General features: G+C 35.2%; 1 protein-coding gene across 1 annotated transcript; it reads right to left on the reverse strand.

Moving 5' to 3' along the window:
• Positions 1–5,914: 5,914 nt before the first annotated feature.
• LOC131656391 (uncharacterized) lies at positions 5,915–10,590 on the reverse strand. Its single transcript, XM_058926123.1, has 3 exons — positions 10,516–10,590; positions 6,185–6,538; positions 5,915–6,090 (listed from the first exon to the last, which is right to left on the reverse strand). Exons 2-3 carry the CDS (start codon positions 6,531–6,533, stop codon positions 6,080–6,082), a joined length of 360 nt encoding a protein of 119 aa, XP_058782106.1. The 5' UTR covers positions 6,534–6,538; positions 10,516–10,590; the 3' UTR covers positions 5,915–6,079.
• Between the last annotated feature and the right edge of the window lie 10,985 nt (positions 10,591–21,575).

Consider the following 21,575-nt stretch of genomic DNA (forward strand, 5'->3'; position numbering starts at 1 on the left):
AACAGAAACATTAAGTTACTGATAAATTTTTTGAATATTAACAGAAACGAATTTGGAATATTAACGGGAACACGAACTTATTGATCAAAATAATGAATATTAACGGGATCAAGGAGTTACTGATCAAAATAATGAATATTAACAAGAACATGAAGTTACTCATCAAAATATTGAAAATTAACGGGAAGAAATTTATAATATTAACGGAAATACGAAGTTACTTATCAAAATAATGAATATTAACGGGAACATGAAGTAACTGGTCAAAGTATTTTTCTATTAATTATGTATTTTGAATGAATCATTATTATAAATAGAGTTTGTAGTGGTTTCTCATTGGCCTACCAGAGAGAGCTGATAGTTTGAGATTGGGGTGATAGTTTTTAGTTATAATTGAGCCAAAATAATTAATTTTCTCCTTAGCTAGGCAAAAATAATCGATTCTCCTTAGCTGATAGTTTGAGATTGAGCTAATAGTTTCTAGTTTAGTCAATTATATTAAATAGTTATCACTAATTGAATTATATAATTTGATTGAATATTTCTTCATTATATAATTTGTGAATTTGCGATTTTAAAACTTTTCCTTCATTATAATTTGTCAAATAAAATATTATTATTTTTATAACTTTTTCAATTTTACCCAAAACTTAATCTTTTACTAATATATTTTATTTTTCTCAATCACAATGCGCGAAAACGACGGGTACCCGTGCGAACGCACGGGTAAGACACTAGTTTGATTTAAAAATGTAACCAAGAGTGCATGAAAGGTTCATGGAAAATAATGGTGTATTTTCCAAATGAAATAGAGCTACAAAATTTATTTATCTTATAAAAAAAAGTTAATTAGTAAGTCAATCAATTCAATAATTTTTTATAAGTATTAACTACCAAAGAAGTTGATTAGCAAGTAAATCAATTCAATAAAAGAAGATGATTAGCAAGCCAATCAATTACAAAAGATGCATTTGATTTAAACGTTTCAAAGAGGTACACATTAAAACTTAGGATTGATGTCGTGATTCACAATACACACAAGAGAATCACGTTTTATATAAATAATAATTTTAAAAATATATACCAACTTCTGTTGATCCATAGATCCAATTTCAAAATTATAAGTAATTTATTGGTTTGAGAAGTCCGAATAAAAAATAGTTATCCTATAAAAAAATCATATAATTAAATTTTTATTAGAAAGAAACTAGATGAAAACTCTTTGTGCCTCGACGCTATTCTAAGCGTCAAACACAAGTAAATGAGATGATAAATAGTCGAATAATAGAAGGTATTGAAAAATGAAGAGATATCACATATATAATGACATAAACACATAATATTGAAAAATGAAGAAATAACACATATATAATGACATAAACACATAATAGTACATACTCATATTAATCATAGAATTAAGTAAAAAAATCACATTCACAATATCTTACTTTATTTTAAAACATAGTTCACAGTAATGGAAGACTCATTATAAGCACAATATTTCTTAACCACTTCACATGACACTTGAAAATGAAACGTGGTAATATGTCCTCATATGAGACAAACTCATCCAACCACTTATTAACTTACTAAAATGGTTCCCCATTAATTTATTTAGACAAAGTGATAATAATCATTACACTACTACAAAAATGTTAATTTACACTCGTTTTTTATTAAATTTACACCCATTATTTTTAATAAAAATTGGGTGTATATCCATAGGGTGAGAAATATCTAACGAATTTACACCCGTTTAAAACGGGTGTAAATACGTTCGTAATTACTCCCTATTTTAAAAATATTGGGTGTAAATACGTTCTACATTACACCCTATTTTAACAAAAATCGGGTGTAATTGAGCGTAATTACATTTTTAATTACACCCTATTTTAACAAAAATCGGGTGTAATTACGTTTTTAACTACACCCTGTTTTAATAAAAATCTGGTGTAATTGGGCGTAGTTACGTTTTTAATTACACCCTGTTTTAATAAAAATCGGGTGTAATTGGGCGTAATTACGTTCTACGTTACACTCTATTTTAATAAAAATCGGGTGTAAATACGTTCTTAATTACACCCTTTTAGTAAAAATCAGGTGAAAATACACCATTTAAAAATAAACAAATTATATTATATTTAATTCGTTTACACCCTATTTCGTATGCTGCATTAAACCATATTTTATTAAAATTTCAATGCATAATACATAGATATTCAATCAACAAACCAGTTCCATTATGGGGGAACTTTATTCCTCAATCTGTATCTCACATACATACATATACCTATACACAATACTTGAACAATACCCTATTTTTTCTACTATATACAACAACTACTAGTACTTCTATGTACTGTAAAGAATAATCACACAGCTCAATATGCATTCTTCCTTATTTACATATAGAATACACTTTCCATCTATATATACACAGATAAGCTATTAAGCTCTTGAAGTCACTACAACACGGAAGGGCTTTAAAAGCGCTTTTTTTGGCCTTTAACAGCGCTTTAAAGCACTGCCAAAGCCAGCGCTGGCGTAGGCTACGAAAGCGCTTCTAAAAGCGCTCTGGTAGACCCCCCTATAAGAGCGCTTTTTCCAGAAAAAGCGCTCTGGTAGACCCCCCTATAAGAGCGCTTTTTCCAGAAAAAGCGCTCTGGTAGACCCCCCTACTAGAGCGCTTTTTCTAGAAAAAGCGCTCTTATAGGGAGGTCTACCAGAGCGCTTTTTCTGGAAAAAGCGCTCTGGTAGACCCCCCTACTAGAGCGCTTTTCCAAAAGCGCTTTGGTAGGTTGCTTTTTTTTTTTTTTGATCTTTGGCAGCGCTTTTTGTAACAAAGCGCTTTAGTATGGGGACCTTTAAGAGCGCTTTTTAAAAGCGCTGTCGTTACTAAATGAGATATTTTAAAGTGCAGCCTATAATTTCAGCCTCCCAGATCGACCTGTAATATTTTCGACCTGTAATATTTTCAACCTGTAATATTTTCGACCTGTAATATATTTTCAACCTGTAATATTTTCGACCAGTAATATATTTTCGACGATATATTTTCAACCATAGGTAGGACTATATATATACTAATATAATACCATTATAATATCCAAAATTATATATATACATCATTCTGTCAATCAAACTAAATCTCTAACATCAACAATATTATACTTCAAATATTATTTGGCAACAATATGAACAAAGTTAGTAACCATATATTCTGGAGTACTATAATATTCTCTTCAAATCGACACAAATCCTACTACATGAATAGCTGATGAATATAAAATTGACACAATTCCTCTTTGATTTCTTCCAACTTAAGTTTCGGGTAAGAAGCAGCACGGAATTCGTCAAAGTACTACAGAATAAAAACATAATATGAATGATTTAGTTAAATGTAATAAATTATAAGAAGTTATCTAATTAAGTTATAAATCCATACCGTGATTGGAGTCTCTAATTGATTCATTTGAAGGATTTCTTTCATAAACCTCGAAACAAAGTATCCGCAGTCTGAACTGATCCGCTGTATCGGACACTACATAGAAAACAAATAAGAATTTATAGTTGTCTTGTTTTATCAAGTAGCATAAATATTATAAGCAAAATTGTGAAAAATAATGTACCTGCACTTTGATCCAAGTAATGTTGTTTGATTTAGTCCGGGATACCTGTGCGTCTCGTTGACTTCGGAACACTTGTATTGATCTAACAAAAATATAAAAGCATATATTTAGATCAATCTCACAAATAATTAAATATATAAATATACAAGAATATTTAGAACGATCCCACTTACAAATCAATAATTTCCTTCATAGCCGGATAATTGCTCCACTCACCATCTACCGAATTCAGAAAATATACAACTTCTCTTATCGGGTTGATAGCAAGCAACAACCAGTGTGCTCTATAAATTAAAACAATAGGTTATATAAAAATTTTGCTACGCAAAAGAAACAAAGATTAAATGAACCAAGAATGAGAAACTAACCCTACTGGTCGGGTATTATACGCCCAAAGAATCAGACTTTCTGTATTGCCGGATGACATGAATCTATCGACTAAGCGCTGTCTAACTGATTCCGGTTCCGAATCAATTGTCATTCCGCCGCAATGGGCGGAAGACACGAAACGGAATCAGTTTGACAATGCAGTCCCGCGCAACACTCTGTCATGCAACAACCTTAAATAAAAACATTATAAACATATTAGCAGATGAGTGAAAAACATAATAAACATAATGTGTAAATAAATTGTTCGACTAATTAAATAATATATCGGATGAGTGAATATTACCGGATGTACGAGTGCATATTAGCGACGCCTAGTTGTTCTTGTGTAAAAATCTCTTCCAAGTCATCTATTGCAATATGTGAAATGAATTCAACACCAAAGATACCTTCCTCCATATTGATTTGACGGAGAGCACCTTCCTTCAAATCGGACATATCAACAAGTGTTCCGAGCGTCGTCCGATATCGAGGAAAAAAAGCACCACCTTTTTTTGCCGCTTGCTTCGGAGGACCCTTAGGCGGTACGCTACGAACGACCTGTGTCACTTGTTGTGACTCCCGAGCAGATGCCTAAAAATCAAATAACGATCGATAAAATATAAAATCATGGAGTTTTACATTCAAATTATATATTAACACCTTAAATGTACCTCTTTTAGTGATGCAACAGACTCCTCCTCCTGTAAAATCCCTTTGCCCTTAATTGCGGGTTTTGTAGGAGCAGTCTAAAATTAAAATGTAAAAAATAATTAACGTAACGGTGCAAAATTGACATTCGAAAACTAAATGATTCATAATGGTTTTGAATATACCTCATCACCAATGATAATGAGCTCCGAGGGCCATGCAACAAATGACCCTATTGCATCTTGCAGCAATGTCGTCTCTGAGACCATGTCAGGTACCGGTAGCACCGCATCATGATCTAATACAACATCCACCGATACTTTCAGGTGTCCATCCGGGAGCGGTCTATGGTGAAGTAAATCTCCCACAGTGTTGTGCACTTTTCCCTTGCCAACTAGGCGATAAGACGGTGACGATAAGTATAGTTGGCAAGAAGAAATGCCCTAAACCAATAGTAAATATAAAGTCATTATCGTTAACAAAATAGAACAATTTGTAAGGAAAAGAAATTTATAATTACCTCGGGAAGTTTTCTTTGACAGTTGAAACTAGCTTTATCACTAGTTTCTTTCACCGATGCAGTATTGCACTTTTCTCTCATATACATATCTTTATCTCTTTGCAATTCAGAGACTTGTGCTTGCAATTCCGCCAATTTTTGCAACACTTCTTCATTTGAAGGATTTCTTCTCCTAGGATGCTTGTAAAAAGAGGTTGGAGTCACACCATGACCCTTACCCCTCACCCGACCGGGATACTCAGGAGCATCTAGTGCTCTACTAAGTATGCTCCTATCATCCTGGTCCTCACCGGTGGACACCGATTGCGACAATGTCTCCTGTAATTCATTTACATTTCAATAATTATTAGTGGAGATAAAAAATCATTTATATATTAAAAAACATTTGATTTAATTAAAGACACAGTATTATACTTACACATTCAGCATAAACTCTCTGAACATCGGGATCGACAGCTCGATTCTTGGCCACACGAGCTTCCTTCCACAACACATGTTCAGGAAGTGAAGTTTCCTCACTTTTAGACTCCTCTAACTATGCATTGACACAAATGATAAAATCGTCAAATAAAACACATTTAGACAATTAATTAAAATGCATTTCTATTTACTTACAAGTTTATCCTCTAAGCGTGCATATCCCATACGCCCTTTTTTGTATGGATACGCAGGTTTGGATGTTCTCGCACTATTTGGGGCACTCCTTTTCCGAAAATATTCATCTCTTTGATTTACAAACTCAGCCCAATCTTTTTCATCAATGAAGATCTCATACTTTTTTGGCCGTCCCGGTGCCTCTTCAAGAAAGTTTCCATCTTTATCCTTAAGATAGGTGTTTGTCAAAAAAGCTTTCCACCCTCTATATCTTTTGCCGGCCAAACTAAGTATGTAGCGTCTACGATCATCTGGTATCTCAAAAGTCCTCTGCAAAAAAACATACGCATAGTGTGTTAGTATAAGTAATTTACACAATTTATCGTCAAGATAATAACAACAATTAACCATATATGATATATACCTGAAGCTCGTCCCAAATCGCTTTTTTTTTCCGCATCCAACTCTTCGCTTTTCAGATTCCATTTAGCTATGGAGACCGGAATATGCATACGAACAAGTGTACCAATATAGCTTGTCAACTTTGCAGAATTAGGACCAATTGCTTGTTTATCAGAATTCCAATCCAAATGGTATACTAATCCTTGGTCTCTATGTCGAATGATTCCCTTCATAATGGTGATGCCTCGTGCAACTTCTTTTGCTTCAGTATCAGGTGGAGCATTTGTATCCGTGGCATCTCTTTCTTGAGCATCTCTTTCTTGTGAGTTTTCTTGTGAGTTTTCAGGTGGAGCATCTCTATCCGGAGCCATTGAACCTGTATCAAACAAACTAAAGCACATTAGTACACTATTAATAAGCTAACAATCTATACAAGTCAAATGGAAATCAAACCATGCATGTACAAGTAAATCGGAAACGAAATCGGTACAAATCAAAATAAGCGTCAAAAAAGAAAGTTGTCGGAATTGAACGAAATTTACATGGTTATGGTAAAACGTCCCCACGGACTCAAAAATAAAGTCGGTTTTCCGAAATTCAGACCCTAAGCCCGACTTTTGATTACGGGCAGAAGCAAAACCAATAAAAAAACAGTCCCGAAATGTAAAGATAAGTGCATGAGCAGCTCCGAAATCGTCAAAATAGTATAGTTACATGTAAAGAAGTCAACAAACGGATACATGGTTCAAAAGTTATGTACAAAACGAGAATATGCACCAAAATTGAATATGTACTATACTATTGAATAAAACAATCGGTACAAATTGAATAAAGCAAATTTGTCGGAATATGTATACTATTACCTTTATCACTAACGTCTCTTTCTTTTCTTGGTAGGATTGTGTTCTACGCGTCTCTTAACAACGCGGACGGTTGGATTGATCCAAATACCTTCATTATGATCATTTCTAGTACAAGATTCATTCTCATTTTGATCGTTTCTTGTACAAGATTCAATGCCAACACCAATATCAGCTTGATCTTCAATGTTTTCATCAACTATTTTGTTAGATAAAAGCACTATAGACCATTTCGTACTTGTCGGATCATTGACATAGAACACTTGTTTAGCTTGAGAGGCTAGAATGAAAGGCTCATCTTTGTACCCTACCCTATTGAGATCCACTTGCAAAAATCCCGACTTATCCATTCGTATGCCACTATTATTTTCAACCCACTTGCAACCAAATACAGGAATCTAAAACTTCGCGTAATCAAACACCAAAATGCGCTCGATAACCCCAAAATATGACAAATTTGCAAATTTCGGATTTAAGTTATTCGCACTTGATATGTGCATTGCTTCAGCTACCAAGGTAACACCACTATTTTGCATAGTACTTTTATCATCCTATTCTTTGGTATAAAATGTGTATCCATTAATTGCGTATGCGCTATAAGAAAACACAATTACACTTGGACCATAGGCTAAACATCTCAACCTTTCTGTTACTGAAGCAGGATCTGAACAATACTTTGAATAAATATGTTCCCTAAACAACGGTATGAAACTTCGATTGTGCTCTCGTACTATCCAGTTCTCATTTCTATTCGGATTTAAATCTCGGAGAACAACCTTGTGCATTTCAACATACGGCTCAACCTCAATCTCATTGTGCAGAACATACAAGTGCGCTTGATCCCGTTCGACCATTGATACTGTCACAACTTTATTTCCAATTAGCCTTTTTCCTTCTTTTTTTTCGACAATATGAGATTTGGGGAGTCTAATTGATTGAACATTTGACAGATATTCAGTACAAAACTCAACCGCTTCTTCAACAACGTATCGTTCAGCAATACAACCCTCCGGTCGACTTCTGTTTTTCACGTACCCTTTTAATATTTTCATATAACGTTCAGCAGGGTACATCCATCTCATATAAGCTGGTCCGCACAATTGTGTCTCTTTCACAAGATGAACGACTAGATGAACCATTATGTCAAAAAACGAGGGAGGCAAATACATTTCAAGATCACATAAAGTAACAACTATCTCTTTTTGCAATGTTGGTAAGATCGCGGGATCGACCACCTTACTGCAAATTGACCTGAAGAAGAAACACAGCTTAGTTATTGCGCTTCTTACTTTTTCTGGCAGAATAGAACGTATACCTATTGGTAAAAAGTGTTCCATTATAACATGGCAATCATGCGTCTTCAAACTCTTTAACTTGAGGTCTTTCATGGACACAAGTCTTCTAATATCTGAAGAGTAGCCTTCTGGAACTTTAACTTCACTGAGGAACTTACACAATGTTTTCTTCTCCTTTCTAGATAGAGTGTAAACAGCAGGTGGCAGATATGTTCGTCTTCCTTTCGTCACGGGTCCCAATTCAGTTCTCATTCCCATGTTTACCATGTTCTTCCTTATGTTGAGGCCATCCTTAGACTTTCCTTGTATATTGAGTAACGTACCTATGACGCTGTCAAATACATTTTTTTCAATATGCATAACATCCAGGAAATGTCTTACGTACAACGACTTCCAATATGGAAGTTCAAAAAAAATTGACTTCTTCTTCCACCCACCCTTGACAAGTGAATGTGCAAAAGGCTTGCCAAACTGAGTGCTCACATCTTTCACCTTTTCAAAAATTTGATCACCTGACAAAAAAGGCGGGGCTGTACGATGTTCGGCCTTTCCATTGAATGCTTTTCTCCACCCACGGTAGTGATGATTAGAATTTAAGAATCTACGATGGCCGAGAAAGACATTCTTCTGACAAAGCTCCAATCGTGTCGTATCGGTTTCATCTTCACAAACAGGACACGCCTTTTGACCTTTATTGCTGTACCCGGATAGATTTCCGTATGCTGGAAAATCATTAATTGTTCCAAACAACATCGCCCTCAAGTTGAAACTTTCCTTCCTATACCCATCGTAAACCTCCACACCGTTCTCCCACAAAAACTTTAAATCTTCGATTGACGGTGCCAAGTATACGTCTATGTCATTCCCTGGTTGTTTAGGCCCAGAAATTAGCATAGATAACATCATGTACTTACGCTTCATACATAGCCACGGAGGTAGGTTATAAATCATAAGAATCACAGGCCATGTGCTATGCGAGATACTTTGAATACCACGTGGGTTCATTCCATCACTAGACAATGACAACCGAAGGTTTCTTGCTTCTTTTCCAAATTCAGGATAATCAGTATCAACTTTTGACCATTGTGGTGAGTCTGCCGGATGTCGCAACTTTCCATCAATAATTCTTTCATCTGCATGCCAAGTCAAGTGTCTTGAATCGGTCTCACTACGATACATGCGTCTAAATCTCGGAATTATAGGAAAATACCATAAGACTTTAGCAGGAGACAACTTTTTCTTATATCGAGGGGCACCACATTTAGGACTCTCATTCAACGCTGCATACTCGTTTCGAAACAAAACGCAATCGTTTGGACATGCATGTATCTTATCATAGCTCATGCCAATAGAGGACAACATCTTTTTGGCCTCATACGTTCGATTGGGAAGAACATTATCCTTTGGTAGCATATCTTTCATAAGGGCTAATAACTCTGTGAAACTTTTATCCGACCATCCATTGTCCGCCTTTAAGTTGTACAACTTTAACACCGCAGACAATCTTGTGAATTTTGAACAACCATCATACAACGGTTTCTCTGCATCGCTTACCAACCTCTCAAACATTTTGGGACAATCCGCAAGATCTTCTTCAAGCGCTTCTGCAATCTCTTCGACTCGATCGCAATCATATGTGTCTGTGCAATCGTCGTTTGAAGCATACTTCCTATTACAACTCGACTCAGCATTCCCGTTACTTTTCTCACCATGCATTGTCCAACATGTATAACTTCTATCAATTCCAAACCGTAGTAAATGGGATGCCAACTTATTCCCGTCAACCTTACCCCCATAACAGCAACCCAGGCAAGGACACGGCATTCGAAGCGGGTCTTCGGAGTGCGCAACCGCAAACTCAACGAATTCCCATACCCCTTTCTCGTACTCTTTCGACAATCGGTTTGAATTCATCCATGTCTTATCCATGTCTTAATTAAGCTAAACAAATGCTTCTTGGTTTCTCTATCAGGTACTAAGGAATTCTGTCAAGATAATAAATATAGCTATCATCATAATAGAATACCTAATCAGAATACCCGATTTCTTAAAGAAGACATTACCTTATTTCAAGGTAATATAAGTCCACAAACCAAAAAATGGATTGAGAGACACTAAATTGAAATTAAATAGAACCATAAACAATAAACTATAAGCAGACAACAACAAATTATAAGCAAGAAGAAAGGGATAGTAACCTGAGTTAGACTTGATGTGGGAGACGGGTAGGTTTGAATCGGCGTTGAACAAGTAGAAACCAGAGGATTCAAAGTAACTGTAAAATTAAACACACACGATGCAGTTAAATACACCACTACTAACACAATATCAAAAAAACCCCAATATAGAACTCAATTATTTAAAATGATATGAAATCAATTATCAATTAGCTAGTAACTACAAACACCCGAATTTACAAAACCGAAATGCTCAAATATGTTTTGGCTAGATGTTTTATCTTTATCTTTTGTTATAGAAATAGCTTATAGATAGGCACTTATATGATATGCACTAATGCAATATAGTACTTAATTAAACTGTTTATCTAAATAGTGCCTAAGTTATGTTTAAGAGTCACTTCTAACATCAATGATATTAATTTCTTTTTACTTGAATATTGAATATTTCTCATTAACAATGAAAAGATGTGAACAATATTTATATACATGTTAGTTGGAAAAATCTAAATAAGAATGTTATTCTATCGTTAATTTCAAAGGATACTATTAAATCTTAATAATCAATAAGATAGCACTCAAAATATCTTCACTAATTTGTCGGTGTCGTGTTGTATTTACACACAACATAACCTACAATCACTCAAATTATCTTCACTCAAAAACCTATAATAATTTGTAAGTTGTTGTGGCTAAACCTCTTTTGTCTTCAAAAAGAGCAAAACAATGTATCAAAATAATGTATCAATGTATCAAAACAATGTATCAAAACAATGTATCAAAACATATGCCACAGACCCTAGTAAGGACAGTAGCTCTATAAGCCAATTAACTCTAGTAAGGACAGTAGCTCTATAAGCCACAAACAGCACCAGGTAGAAGAAATCCAAAAGAAACCGTGACTTAATTTTTAAACAAAACCTACACCAATTCATTGATTCAAAGCATTCATGTAATACCAAATTCATTCAGATTCACAATTGAAGCATAAAGTATGCTTCCAAATCCAATGACAAAATATTTGCAATCAAGAAATTTGTCAAACCTGATTTGAACAAAAATGGAGATAAAAATGTCGACACAGCACAGACGGTATTCTTTCATTCAGAAGATTACATTTTTATATTATGGTTGTACAACTCAGCTAGGTTCATCAAAACAAGCTTCTAAACAATTTTCAGTTAGGAATCATGTACCTGGTGACGGCGAACCAGCGGCTGAGAACGGCGAACCAGTGACTGAGACGGCGAACCAGAGGCGGAGGGACGGTCGGAGAACTGTGGATGAAGGTAGTGGTGGAGTGACGGCCGGAGCTGCAATTGAAGATGAAGGTCATGGCGGAGGAACGGTCGGAGAACAGTGATGAAGGTGGTTAGGGCTTCAGGTACGCGAGGAGAAGAAGAGAGACTGAGAAATTAATTGGGGCAAAACGTGTTTTTGTGTTAATTAGTTTAATTAATTTAATTTTAAAATAGCTACGAGAGCGCTTTTGAAAAGCGCTTTAGTAACACCCCTTATACCAGCGCTTTTTAGGAGAAAAGCGCTTTCGTAGGCTACCCCTATAGCAGCGCTTTTGAAAGCGCTTTCGTAGCCCACCCTATACCGGCGCTTCTATAAAGCGCTTTCGTAGCCCAGCCTATAACAGCGCTTTTTAAAAGCGCTTTCGTAGGACCCCCATATACCAACGCTTTATTCCCCTTGTTTTATATTTTTGTCTTTAGTGAAAGCTATAGCAGCGCTTTCTCTCAAAGCGCTGTCGTAGCTGCGCTGCTAAATGTAACATTTGGCGTAGTGAGTACTTATGTATATCCAGTGAAGGCTAAGCTATTAAGCTCTTGAGGTTGTATGATTGAACTCCAATAATGATCAAAGTTGCTGAAATTGTGCCCTTTGCTTAAATCTTTTTCAGCGCGAATGTCGGCACACTTTCGCAACAGACTCCTGAGTGCAGCGCAAGTGTCTGCATCTAGTGGAGTATCTACAGCTGCATAGAGAGCAAAAAGTCACAAGCAATCAATTCTTGTGATGGTGCTTTCAGGTTCCAGCAGTCAACTTTCAATTTGCACGGCAGCAGAGAGAAACTGTTCATTTATACCTACATTCTAGTCAATTATGCAGTGTTGTTAGAAAAACTGATTTCTACCATCACAGTTGCATTTCCTCATTAAAAACAGGAAGCCTAACCTGATAGCCACTGCCCACTAGGCTTGGGATTAAGGATGTAGTCATCAAATTCACAATCTATAAGCGTCCAAAGCCTATACGACAAAATATACATAATAGTATGACTCAATATTTGCAACCAACAATAGGGTACACCTGAAGTCACATTTATCAAACAATAGATGCCAACTTTTCCTGATATTAGTTATATGTATATTCAGTAAAAACCAGTTCAAACAATGTTTTATCAACCTTCATTCACAAAGAATATACAACAAGAAAGTATTGTATAGTTTCTCATCTTGCTCATTAAAAACGGATATCGCGACCGCAGTTCAGTCATATGAGACTCACCCCCATATATCTCCTCTGCAGCAATATATATTGGAGTCTTTGTAGGGTATCCAAGAGCACTAAAGAAAATTCCAACTTCTTTTGGAGTTAAGGGGCATTTCCCTTTAGACCTCTCTTCAGTGGGATCAATATGCTTTCTTTTCCAATAGTAATAAGTAGTATTCTCTCTGTAAGTTCAGTTCGTCAGTCATTTTCAAACATCAGATATCAGAAAAAGTGCACAAGACTCAGCAAATTAATTCGGAGCATCAAGATTCAATACCTGATAAGTCGTAGTTCTTCAACCTCCGAAGTTGATAAATCATGCGTGCATCCGCTAAAATGCAAGCATATCCTTCCCGTAATGTAAGTGTAATGCAATATAAGGACCAAATGATCTCATCCTCTCCACCAAATAACTGGAGTAACACAAAAGTATTTAAAAAAGAAGAAAAAATCGAAATGAAAATGTAGTGGTATAGTAAAACGGAAACAAAGAAGCCAACTTGTAAGATACTGTTAGTTTTAAGTTTCTTACTTGTATAATTAAGGGTAGGTTTTGTACAAGGTAGAAGTCCATGATTGCAGGCCAAGCCGTTGAAATAACACGGATGCTCCTTTGCAAAATCCTTTGATATTTTTTTTATAAAATAAGGGTGTGATTAACACACTTATTTGTAACTTTTCTTTACATATATCAAATCCAATCCGATAAAATACCTTTAGGTTAAGCTTTTCAGAATTGAGATATTCCTCAAAGCATGTTTGTGTGTCACTGACGTCTCCACTTGGATTTATCAAATAAAAAGCATTCAGAGGATCTATAGATGGAAATGACATTAAATTTCTTCCCACTTTCTCCTTGTGGTTGCTGTGTCTACCAAGAACCATATATATGCTGTTAAGAGATGGCATTCGATAGACATCCTCCTTCCTTAGTATGGGCATACTTTCCAATGGAAGCATCTGTGGCAGGAGTATGGTAATCAATAAACTGATAACATATTTGAATACGACAAGTTATAAACCAAAAGTAAAAAATACAGTCTGAACATATCTGTTTAATTAATATTGGTTGGTTTGAATGTCAATTTTAGAACATTGAGTAACTAATAATATGAAAGAAACAAAAACTATTAGAGATAGGTGTAAAGAGGTTAGTTAGAGTGCATGATGCTAAGGTAGTTAGAGTGAGTATGAAGTTAGTTAAGAATGTAACTAACTTCATGACCTAATGACATTTTAATAAATACTCATGATTTAAGGTTTATTCAATAACATGAATTGATCACAAAAGTATCAAGCTAAGCTTGAATAACTCTATGCATGTCCATCACCTTCCTCATGTATAATCATGTTCATCAATGGACTATGGATTGTCTCATCTAACAAAAACCAATATTTAATTTTACACTGAGGATTGAAAAGAACGCAAAGATAAGTCAGAAACAACATTCACATACCATCATTTCATCATCCAACACAAGGATGACCGGCCCTCTTTTAACATCATTGTCTTCATTCTTTATCAATATTCCTTGGAGTATGCCTTTCTCTGAACCCAGCCACGATTCCTCAATGTTCCTGTTAAGTACAAGTAGAGACAAGAATTAGCTTCTTCAAATTTAAAATCATTTCCCCCTACCATATCAATGGTGCTGTTGTAAATAGTACTATTTAAAATGTAGACAGGATGCAAAATGTGCAGGATATATGCATATGCAAAATGACAACACTTATATTCTTAAATACAAGTGTGTGGAAATTGACTTATGAAATCGAATTGAGGAAGTATACCTCAGCAATTTATTTAGACGTCCTTCGATGCTATACAGCTTGTCATAAATAAATTGACTCCTATCACCAGGAACTAAATTGTACTCTTAAAGAAGTTGTCTGAGTTCTGGAACTAAGTAACCAAACAAGGAGTGCCTTTCCTCATCTGAAACAAATGTGAAAAAATTAAAAATTAGCTTGTTAGCTATATGTTATGCAAATATATTCACATAAAGCTCAGTACCTTCTGATACAGAATGAACCGGCAATAATACCACAAAAGGCTCCATTTTGCAAACCAACCTTGATACCAAAATCCATGCTTCAACATTTTTACAAGATACCTACAAGTGCAGAAGTAATTAAATTAGAAAGTATAGGCAACCCATCACATAAAGTTTCCAACAAAAAATAAAATAAAAATAAAAAATTAGAAACAAAGTACTTTCATACTAGGAAAGACAAACAACCCCGTTTCATTTGCATCAGTCTGCCCTTTTGTGACATTCCCAGTTTGACGCAAGAGCTCGATGAAAGTATTAAATACATCCATCTGCAACATTTGATACCATAAAGGTAACCAAGTGAACCGAAAAGGCACAAGTCACATACTCATCATCTTCCTCTTCATGACCTTCATCATCGGTATCCTCCTCCATGTTGTCAGTAAAGTTTGGGTCATAACTAAGATATGCTAGTGCCAGATGAAGAATTTCATCACAATAAACAGAAATGTCCCTTGGACACCTTAGGAGAAAGCTTTCTAGAGCCTACAACAAAGTTTTGACATTATTAAATACGTAACCAATAAGGTATCATAAATATACATGCAAACATTTCATAATACGGAGTTACGGATGATAAATAAATATAGCACCTGCAAACTGTACTCACGAAGCTCTTCTTCATTTTCTGAGGCAGTGGTACAATAGTTAATTAGGACTGGAACTGTATCTCCAAGATGGGGCCCAAATCGGTAGCCAACTGCTCGACTGAAACACCAAATAGTTCAAATCTGTTACTTTTGTGAAGAAATGCAAGACCTTTTGCTATTCCAATGCAGATCCTAAGCCTTGATGGCCAATCAAGTTTAAGCCGATTTTCTGAACCTATAGAATGTGCAAAAAGAAGTCATACTCAGATTTCATAGAAATTTCTCATAATGACCATTGTACTTATGAGTAAAAACTCATTGAATAAAGCATGGGCCAAGCTATTATTTTCCATGTACTCATACACCAATATTAAGTGATCCCCTTCAATGCAACATCCATGACGTTTCACTAGATTCACCAGCTTCAGCCACTTTCTCTGCTGCTTCATCAGCTTCAGCCACCAAATGCTCTTCCAAATGTGGATTAGTAATGTAACACCCCATTTTTAATTATTTAATCGTCGTGTGTTATTTTAATTGTTTGGTCTTGTTAAGGGTGTGTGGTTGAGCGTGTAGGTGTGGAGTCCATAGTGGGACGGGTAGAATGTAGGTAGTAATTATGTGATATAAGTAATAATAGTTTTATTTTTATTATTATAATTACTATCATTATTATTATTATGATTATTATTATTATTATTATTACGCTTATTATTCATATTATTATTATTATTATTATTATTATTATTATTATTATTATTATTATTAATAGAATAATAGAATGAATACTTAGTGATTTATTAAATAATTATTTAATTAGGGAGGGTAAGGTTGGAATTAAGTATTAGAGGTCTAAGGGTTAGTATTGGAATAAAAGAGAATTAGAAGTTGAGAAAAGGAAGAGCTACGTAGAAAAGTGAAAAACATCGTAGAAGTGAGAAGAGGAAGAAGAACAAGCTAGAGAGGAAGATCAAGGGAGAACTAGGGCGATTTCAAGAATCAATCTCCGCAGGATTTTCTGAGCAATTTCGAAGTAAGGGGGGTTTCCATGCTATTATTCTTGATATGGGTTTAGGTATAATGATATGATTTGGGGTTTTGGGGATTTGTGGTTATGTGATAGTTTTGATAATTGTTGATTTATGAATTCTATATTGTTATGATGATTGTTGTTGGAACGATAATTGGTTGCAATTGTTGTTATGAGATTATATGATTATGAAGTGTATGATATAAATGTGTTGTTGTTGCATGTTCGCGTGTCAGAGTCGGAATGAAGTTACGAACAATTTTGAAAAGGGCTTTTGTTCTTGAAATTGCTAGAATTGAAATGTTAGGGTTTGGATTTGGATTCAAAACTTTTGTGCTAGAAATCATGTTTTAAGGTTCCTAATTGTTGATACATGATAGACATAGGTTTCTATGTATTTAAGTTGTACTATAGGGATGTTTAGATGAGATTTTGAGGGGATTTGAGTGGGAACCCGAGAGCTGTTCGTAGGAAAAATGCAGAATTTTTATAAAACTTCAAAAATTCATAACTTGAGTTTCGGGTGTCCGTTTGACTCACCGTTCGAACCTAGAGAAACCTAATACAATATACTTTCTTGTAAAAATGGTTTCAAGTCCTAGAATTAAATTTAAATAGGATATAATGTGCTTTTAAGGTGTCAGTATAGAATGTCAATGTCGGGTTTATTGAAATACTTTGAAAAATCATAACTTGTGATCCGTGTGTCCGTTTGACGAGCCGTTTGAAGTGTCCAAAAGCTAACGAGATAATATTTATTTTGGGAAAATAAAATGAGTGATGTGAGATATTTTTACAGTGGACAATTTTGAGAAAACGTTAAATTATTTCTTGAGAATTAAACCGGTAGTCCACTTTGTGTTAATGATGTTGTGAGGTCAAATGATGGTATTATGATGATGTTTTATTGATGTTGATATGTTGTTCATGATGATGTGATGATGATGCTTTAATGATGTGTGTGGTTAAATATGCAATACATGCTATGTGAAGTATATGATGATTTTGATGTTGTGTTATTAAATTGTTGTTGTGCTGGCTGTTAAGGGCTACCACTGTGTGCATGCTGATGTAGTTGATGTGTTATGTTGTGATAATGTGCGTGTGAGTGGTATACACGGTGTAAGAGAATTATATTGAATAATTATATGTTGTTTGTTGTCTTAGCACAACAGTGGTAATTCTTTGTGAATTACGGTAAGCGTATGGCTTACGAGTGATCAGGAGGATCGTGTGATATGCATGCTGTTACTTGTGATTATGCATATAGTATTGTTTGTTCATTTGCATAACATATCATTGAGACTTCTAGGTGAAAATATATGGTAGATGCCTAGTAGGTCCGGACTCAATTGTGGAGTCGTGGTGGAGATAATTCGTTGCTCAGTGGAATGTATGCGAATTATCCGGATTCTATTAGGAATCGGGTTCGATTGAATGAACCATGAATTGGTGCGGTCATGAAATAGGGATCGTACTTGACCATGAAACAGGGGTAGTGGGTGTGATCATGAAATAGGGGTCACACTGGACCATGAAAAAGGGGTCGAGAGTTCCGACGGGAACTGTGGTTATGAACCACGATGTTTTGGTACCACATGCATTGTGTCAAGTCATTGAGTCACATTGCATTGTCATTATTATTATTATATGTTTGTTGAGTTGTGATTGGAAGGGACATGTGTGTCGTAATATGTGCATTGTGGAGTTGCATAAATGAATGGATCTGTGATGACTTGTTTATGATATTGTGAATAATGCGTTAATTTATACTGTGACGAATGTTTGAATAAATGAAGTTTGTATATGTAGTGTGATGTTATGTGAACATGAACCTCGACCTGTGAATTATGTTATTATATTTGTTCCTATATCTTTTATAATGGTATGTGAGTACTCACCCTTTCTGCTGATATTTCCCCTACCATGGGAAATGGGCAGGTACTCAAGAAGAGCAGTGGAAGTCCAGGATAGCTTTATGGAAGTCTTCCGTGTTGTTAGTTCGAGTCGCTCTAATACGTAACACGGGATGTTTTTGGGATTATTTTATTTGTTATTTTTAATTGAATTTTGTTACGTATCTGTTTTTGATTCAAATATTTGAGGACCACGATTTTATGTGGAGTTTTGGAATAAGTTGGCAAATGTGCCATGATTATTTTTAAATAAAATAATATTTCTGCTGCTTTTATTGATTAATGAGAAATGAATAGATGAAGTAATTGAGACTTCATATTCTGTTTGGTTTGAAATGATGTGACATTCCACTTGTGTTTGTGAACTCTGATAAATTTTTATTATTTTACCGTATTTTTATTAAATGGGAAAGTGGGGTGTTACAAGTGGTATCAGAGCAGGTCGGTCTGTCCGGCCAATGTTGTCTAATGTTGTTTGTCCCTTAGTACTCGACATGTGTGTGAAACACTGTCGGTACTTGTTTGTTAGTTCTAGTCGTTGTCTGCAGGTGTTGGGTTGAAATAAGTGGGGGAGAGGCTTGTCTCTCAGACGTTTTGTTAGTATGTAGAAGTTGGTTCAAGGTGATGTCGATTGTAAGAGTGCAAACGTTATTAAAGCGATGTTGTTGCAAACCAACGAGAGTATGGACTCATGAATCGTAACAGACGAGTTTGATATGTGCATAGATTATGGATGGTGAATTGATTGAGAATGAGGAATTATTCCAATAGAAATGATAGTTGATGGATTAATTCGGCAGATGGTATGTCTTGAGTATAGTTGGATTAAAGTCGGTTGATTTTCGTAGTTGGATGAAAAGAAAGGATGTTGGTAGATATTGGAAGCAAGAGAGAGAGAGATGGAACTTATGTTCATCAATCTCCAATTTGTTTTTTGCAATTATGGAGCAACTCTCACTAAAAGGGGCATAACTTTTTACTCGTGATTCTGGACTTTTTGGAAAGCTTACGAAATTCCCTATAGGTTGCATATAAGATTTGTCTTCAGGAGGTTTGTGAAGAGGGAGAAAAGTACATTTTAATATTTGGATCTGATGCTGACTTTTTGGAAAATTCTGCATACGGAAATTCTGAACCAGTCCCATTGCAAGGAAGATAACTTTTTACTCGTAACTCGAATTTGGGCGATTCCTGAAGTTATGGAATATAAATGAAATTCCCTTCATTTTGGAATATAATTTTATGCTTGGGAAGTCTGTATTGGAAGAGATAATTGTGTTTGAAGTTGGGTGATTCTTGTTGAAATTTGAAAAGGTGAAGAAGAATGTAAAATATTGAAAAGGAATGAAACGTTGGTATTTGTAAGAATGCGACGGTATCGGAAAATGCATGGAGATGCAATTTATGTTGAATGAGAATGATTATAGTGATGATGTTATGAGATGGTAATGTTGAAAGAAGAACGAATTCAAGAGAGACCGCGATAATACTGTTAAGTTGTGAATTGAATGATGCCAAGTGTGAAACTAGGTGGATTATAAAGATTCTGAGAATAAAATAAAGACAATTGGTTGGTTAGCATTGTTGAAGTTCTTAACTTGGATGAAAGTTGCAATTGGAGCGAATCGAATCGAATTGTACTTGATGTAGTAGTAATTACCGATGTTAGAAGGATGTTTAATTGATAATTGTGTTGTGCTACTAGCGTGTATAAGAATGTGTATTGGATTTTGAATGTTTTTGTATCATTGGCGAGGTTGGAATTGAGGAAACTAAGAAGACGTTGGTAGGCCTTAGAGAATTGGCGGAGCATTATGCTTATGGAATTTGGGCACAAGTTGAAGTACAATATTGTCGTTGGGTAATGATGATTTATGCCACTGTTATGGTTTCCGGCTGTCTATTGACAAATTGAGAAACTGATCACCCTTAATCTATTGTTGATAGTAGACGGGATCATAATTTATGGATAGATGTGTCGTTCCGACTCGTATAGTATGTACGTTGAATTGGTTGAAGTCAAGCCGAGCGCTTGAGTATTGTTTGATTTGTCGATGCAGATTCGTATATAAGCATATTAGTTGAATTTAAGAATGATAGCATGAAGTTGCGATTGGATTGATGAGTAGTATGGAGACTCACAGTCGAGTTCTGGATAACTTAAGTCGTTGTTTGTGATGAAGCGAATGGCTAGTATGCCTTAAGGTGTATGTATGGAGTATGAAGCGTATCTTCCATATTTGTTTGGATGAGTTGGAGCTAGTGTTTGTTGCGAATGTTTTGAGCTGTTATAAAATCAGAAGAAGAGCGCGTAGAATTATTGAAAGTTGAGTTGTGATTATTAAAAGGAGTGAAATTATAAGTTGGTTTATTAAAGTGCGATTTTGGTTGGGAGTTACTCGGTTGTGTTGATTCGGACAAGAATTTATGGAGCACTATGTCAATATAAGTAGGAATCGATGGTTTGGTATGTTGAATTAGTGGGAAGTGAAGAAGATGAGTTATCTTGTTAGAATTAGTTGGACCCATGTACCATATGTGGTTGTAATGTTGTTATGTGTTTAAGACGATTTTGGAGAATGTGTTATTAAAAGATGGTAAAGTTGTAGTTATGTTTTATGACAATTAGGAATTTATGGAAGTATATGAATGTCTCATCCAAGATTTGAAAGTAGTCGTTGTTGTAATTATGTTAAATGTTCCGAGGTGTTGTCTTACGGATCTAAGTTTGAAATATTCGGTAACTACGAGAGCGTAGAATACCTGTTGGAACGGAACTTCCGAAGAGTTAAGTCGAAAATCTTTATTATGTCAGTTTTGGTGATTGGAAGTTGGAGTAAACTTGGTAGAGTTGATACTTTACAAGTAATCAGAGTGCGCAGCGAATGCGTGGTGTAGTGCAGTTGTTCATACGTGAGTAACAACGATGTTGGTAGGTTGGTTGCGTTGATGTCGTGTTTAAGTTGTGTGTTTTTATGTTGTTGTGTTC

Source organism: Vicia villosa, linkage group LG3 (genome assembly GCF_029867415.1).
Source record: "Vicia villosa cultivar HV-30 ecotype Madison, WI linkage group LG3, Vvil1.0, whole genome shotgun sequence".
NCBI lineage: Eukaryota > Viridiplantae > Streptophyta > Magnoliopsida > Fabales > Fabaceae > Vicia > Vicia villosa.

What these genes read in the sequence shown, in the direction of transcription:
- LOC131656391 (XM_058926123.1), bottom strand. Translation starts at nt 6,533, where the DNA reads ATGGCTCCGGATAGAGATGCTCCACCTGAAAACTCACAAGAAAACTCA.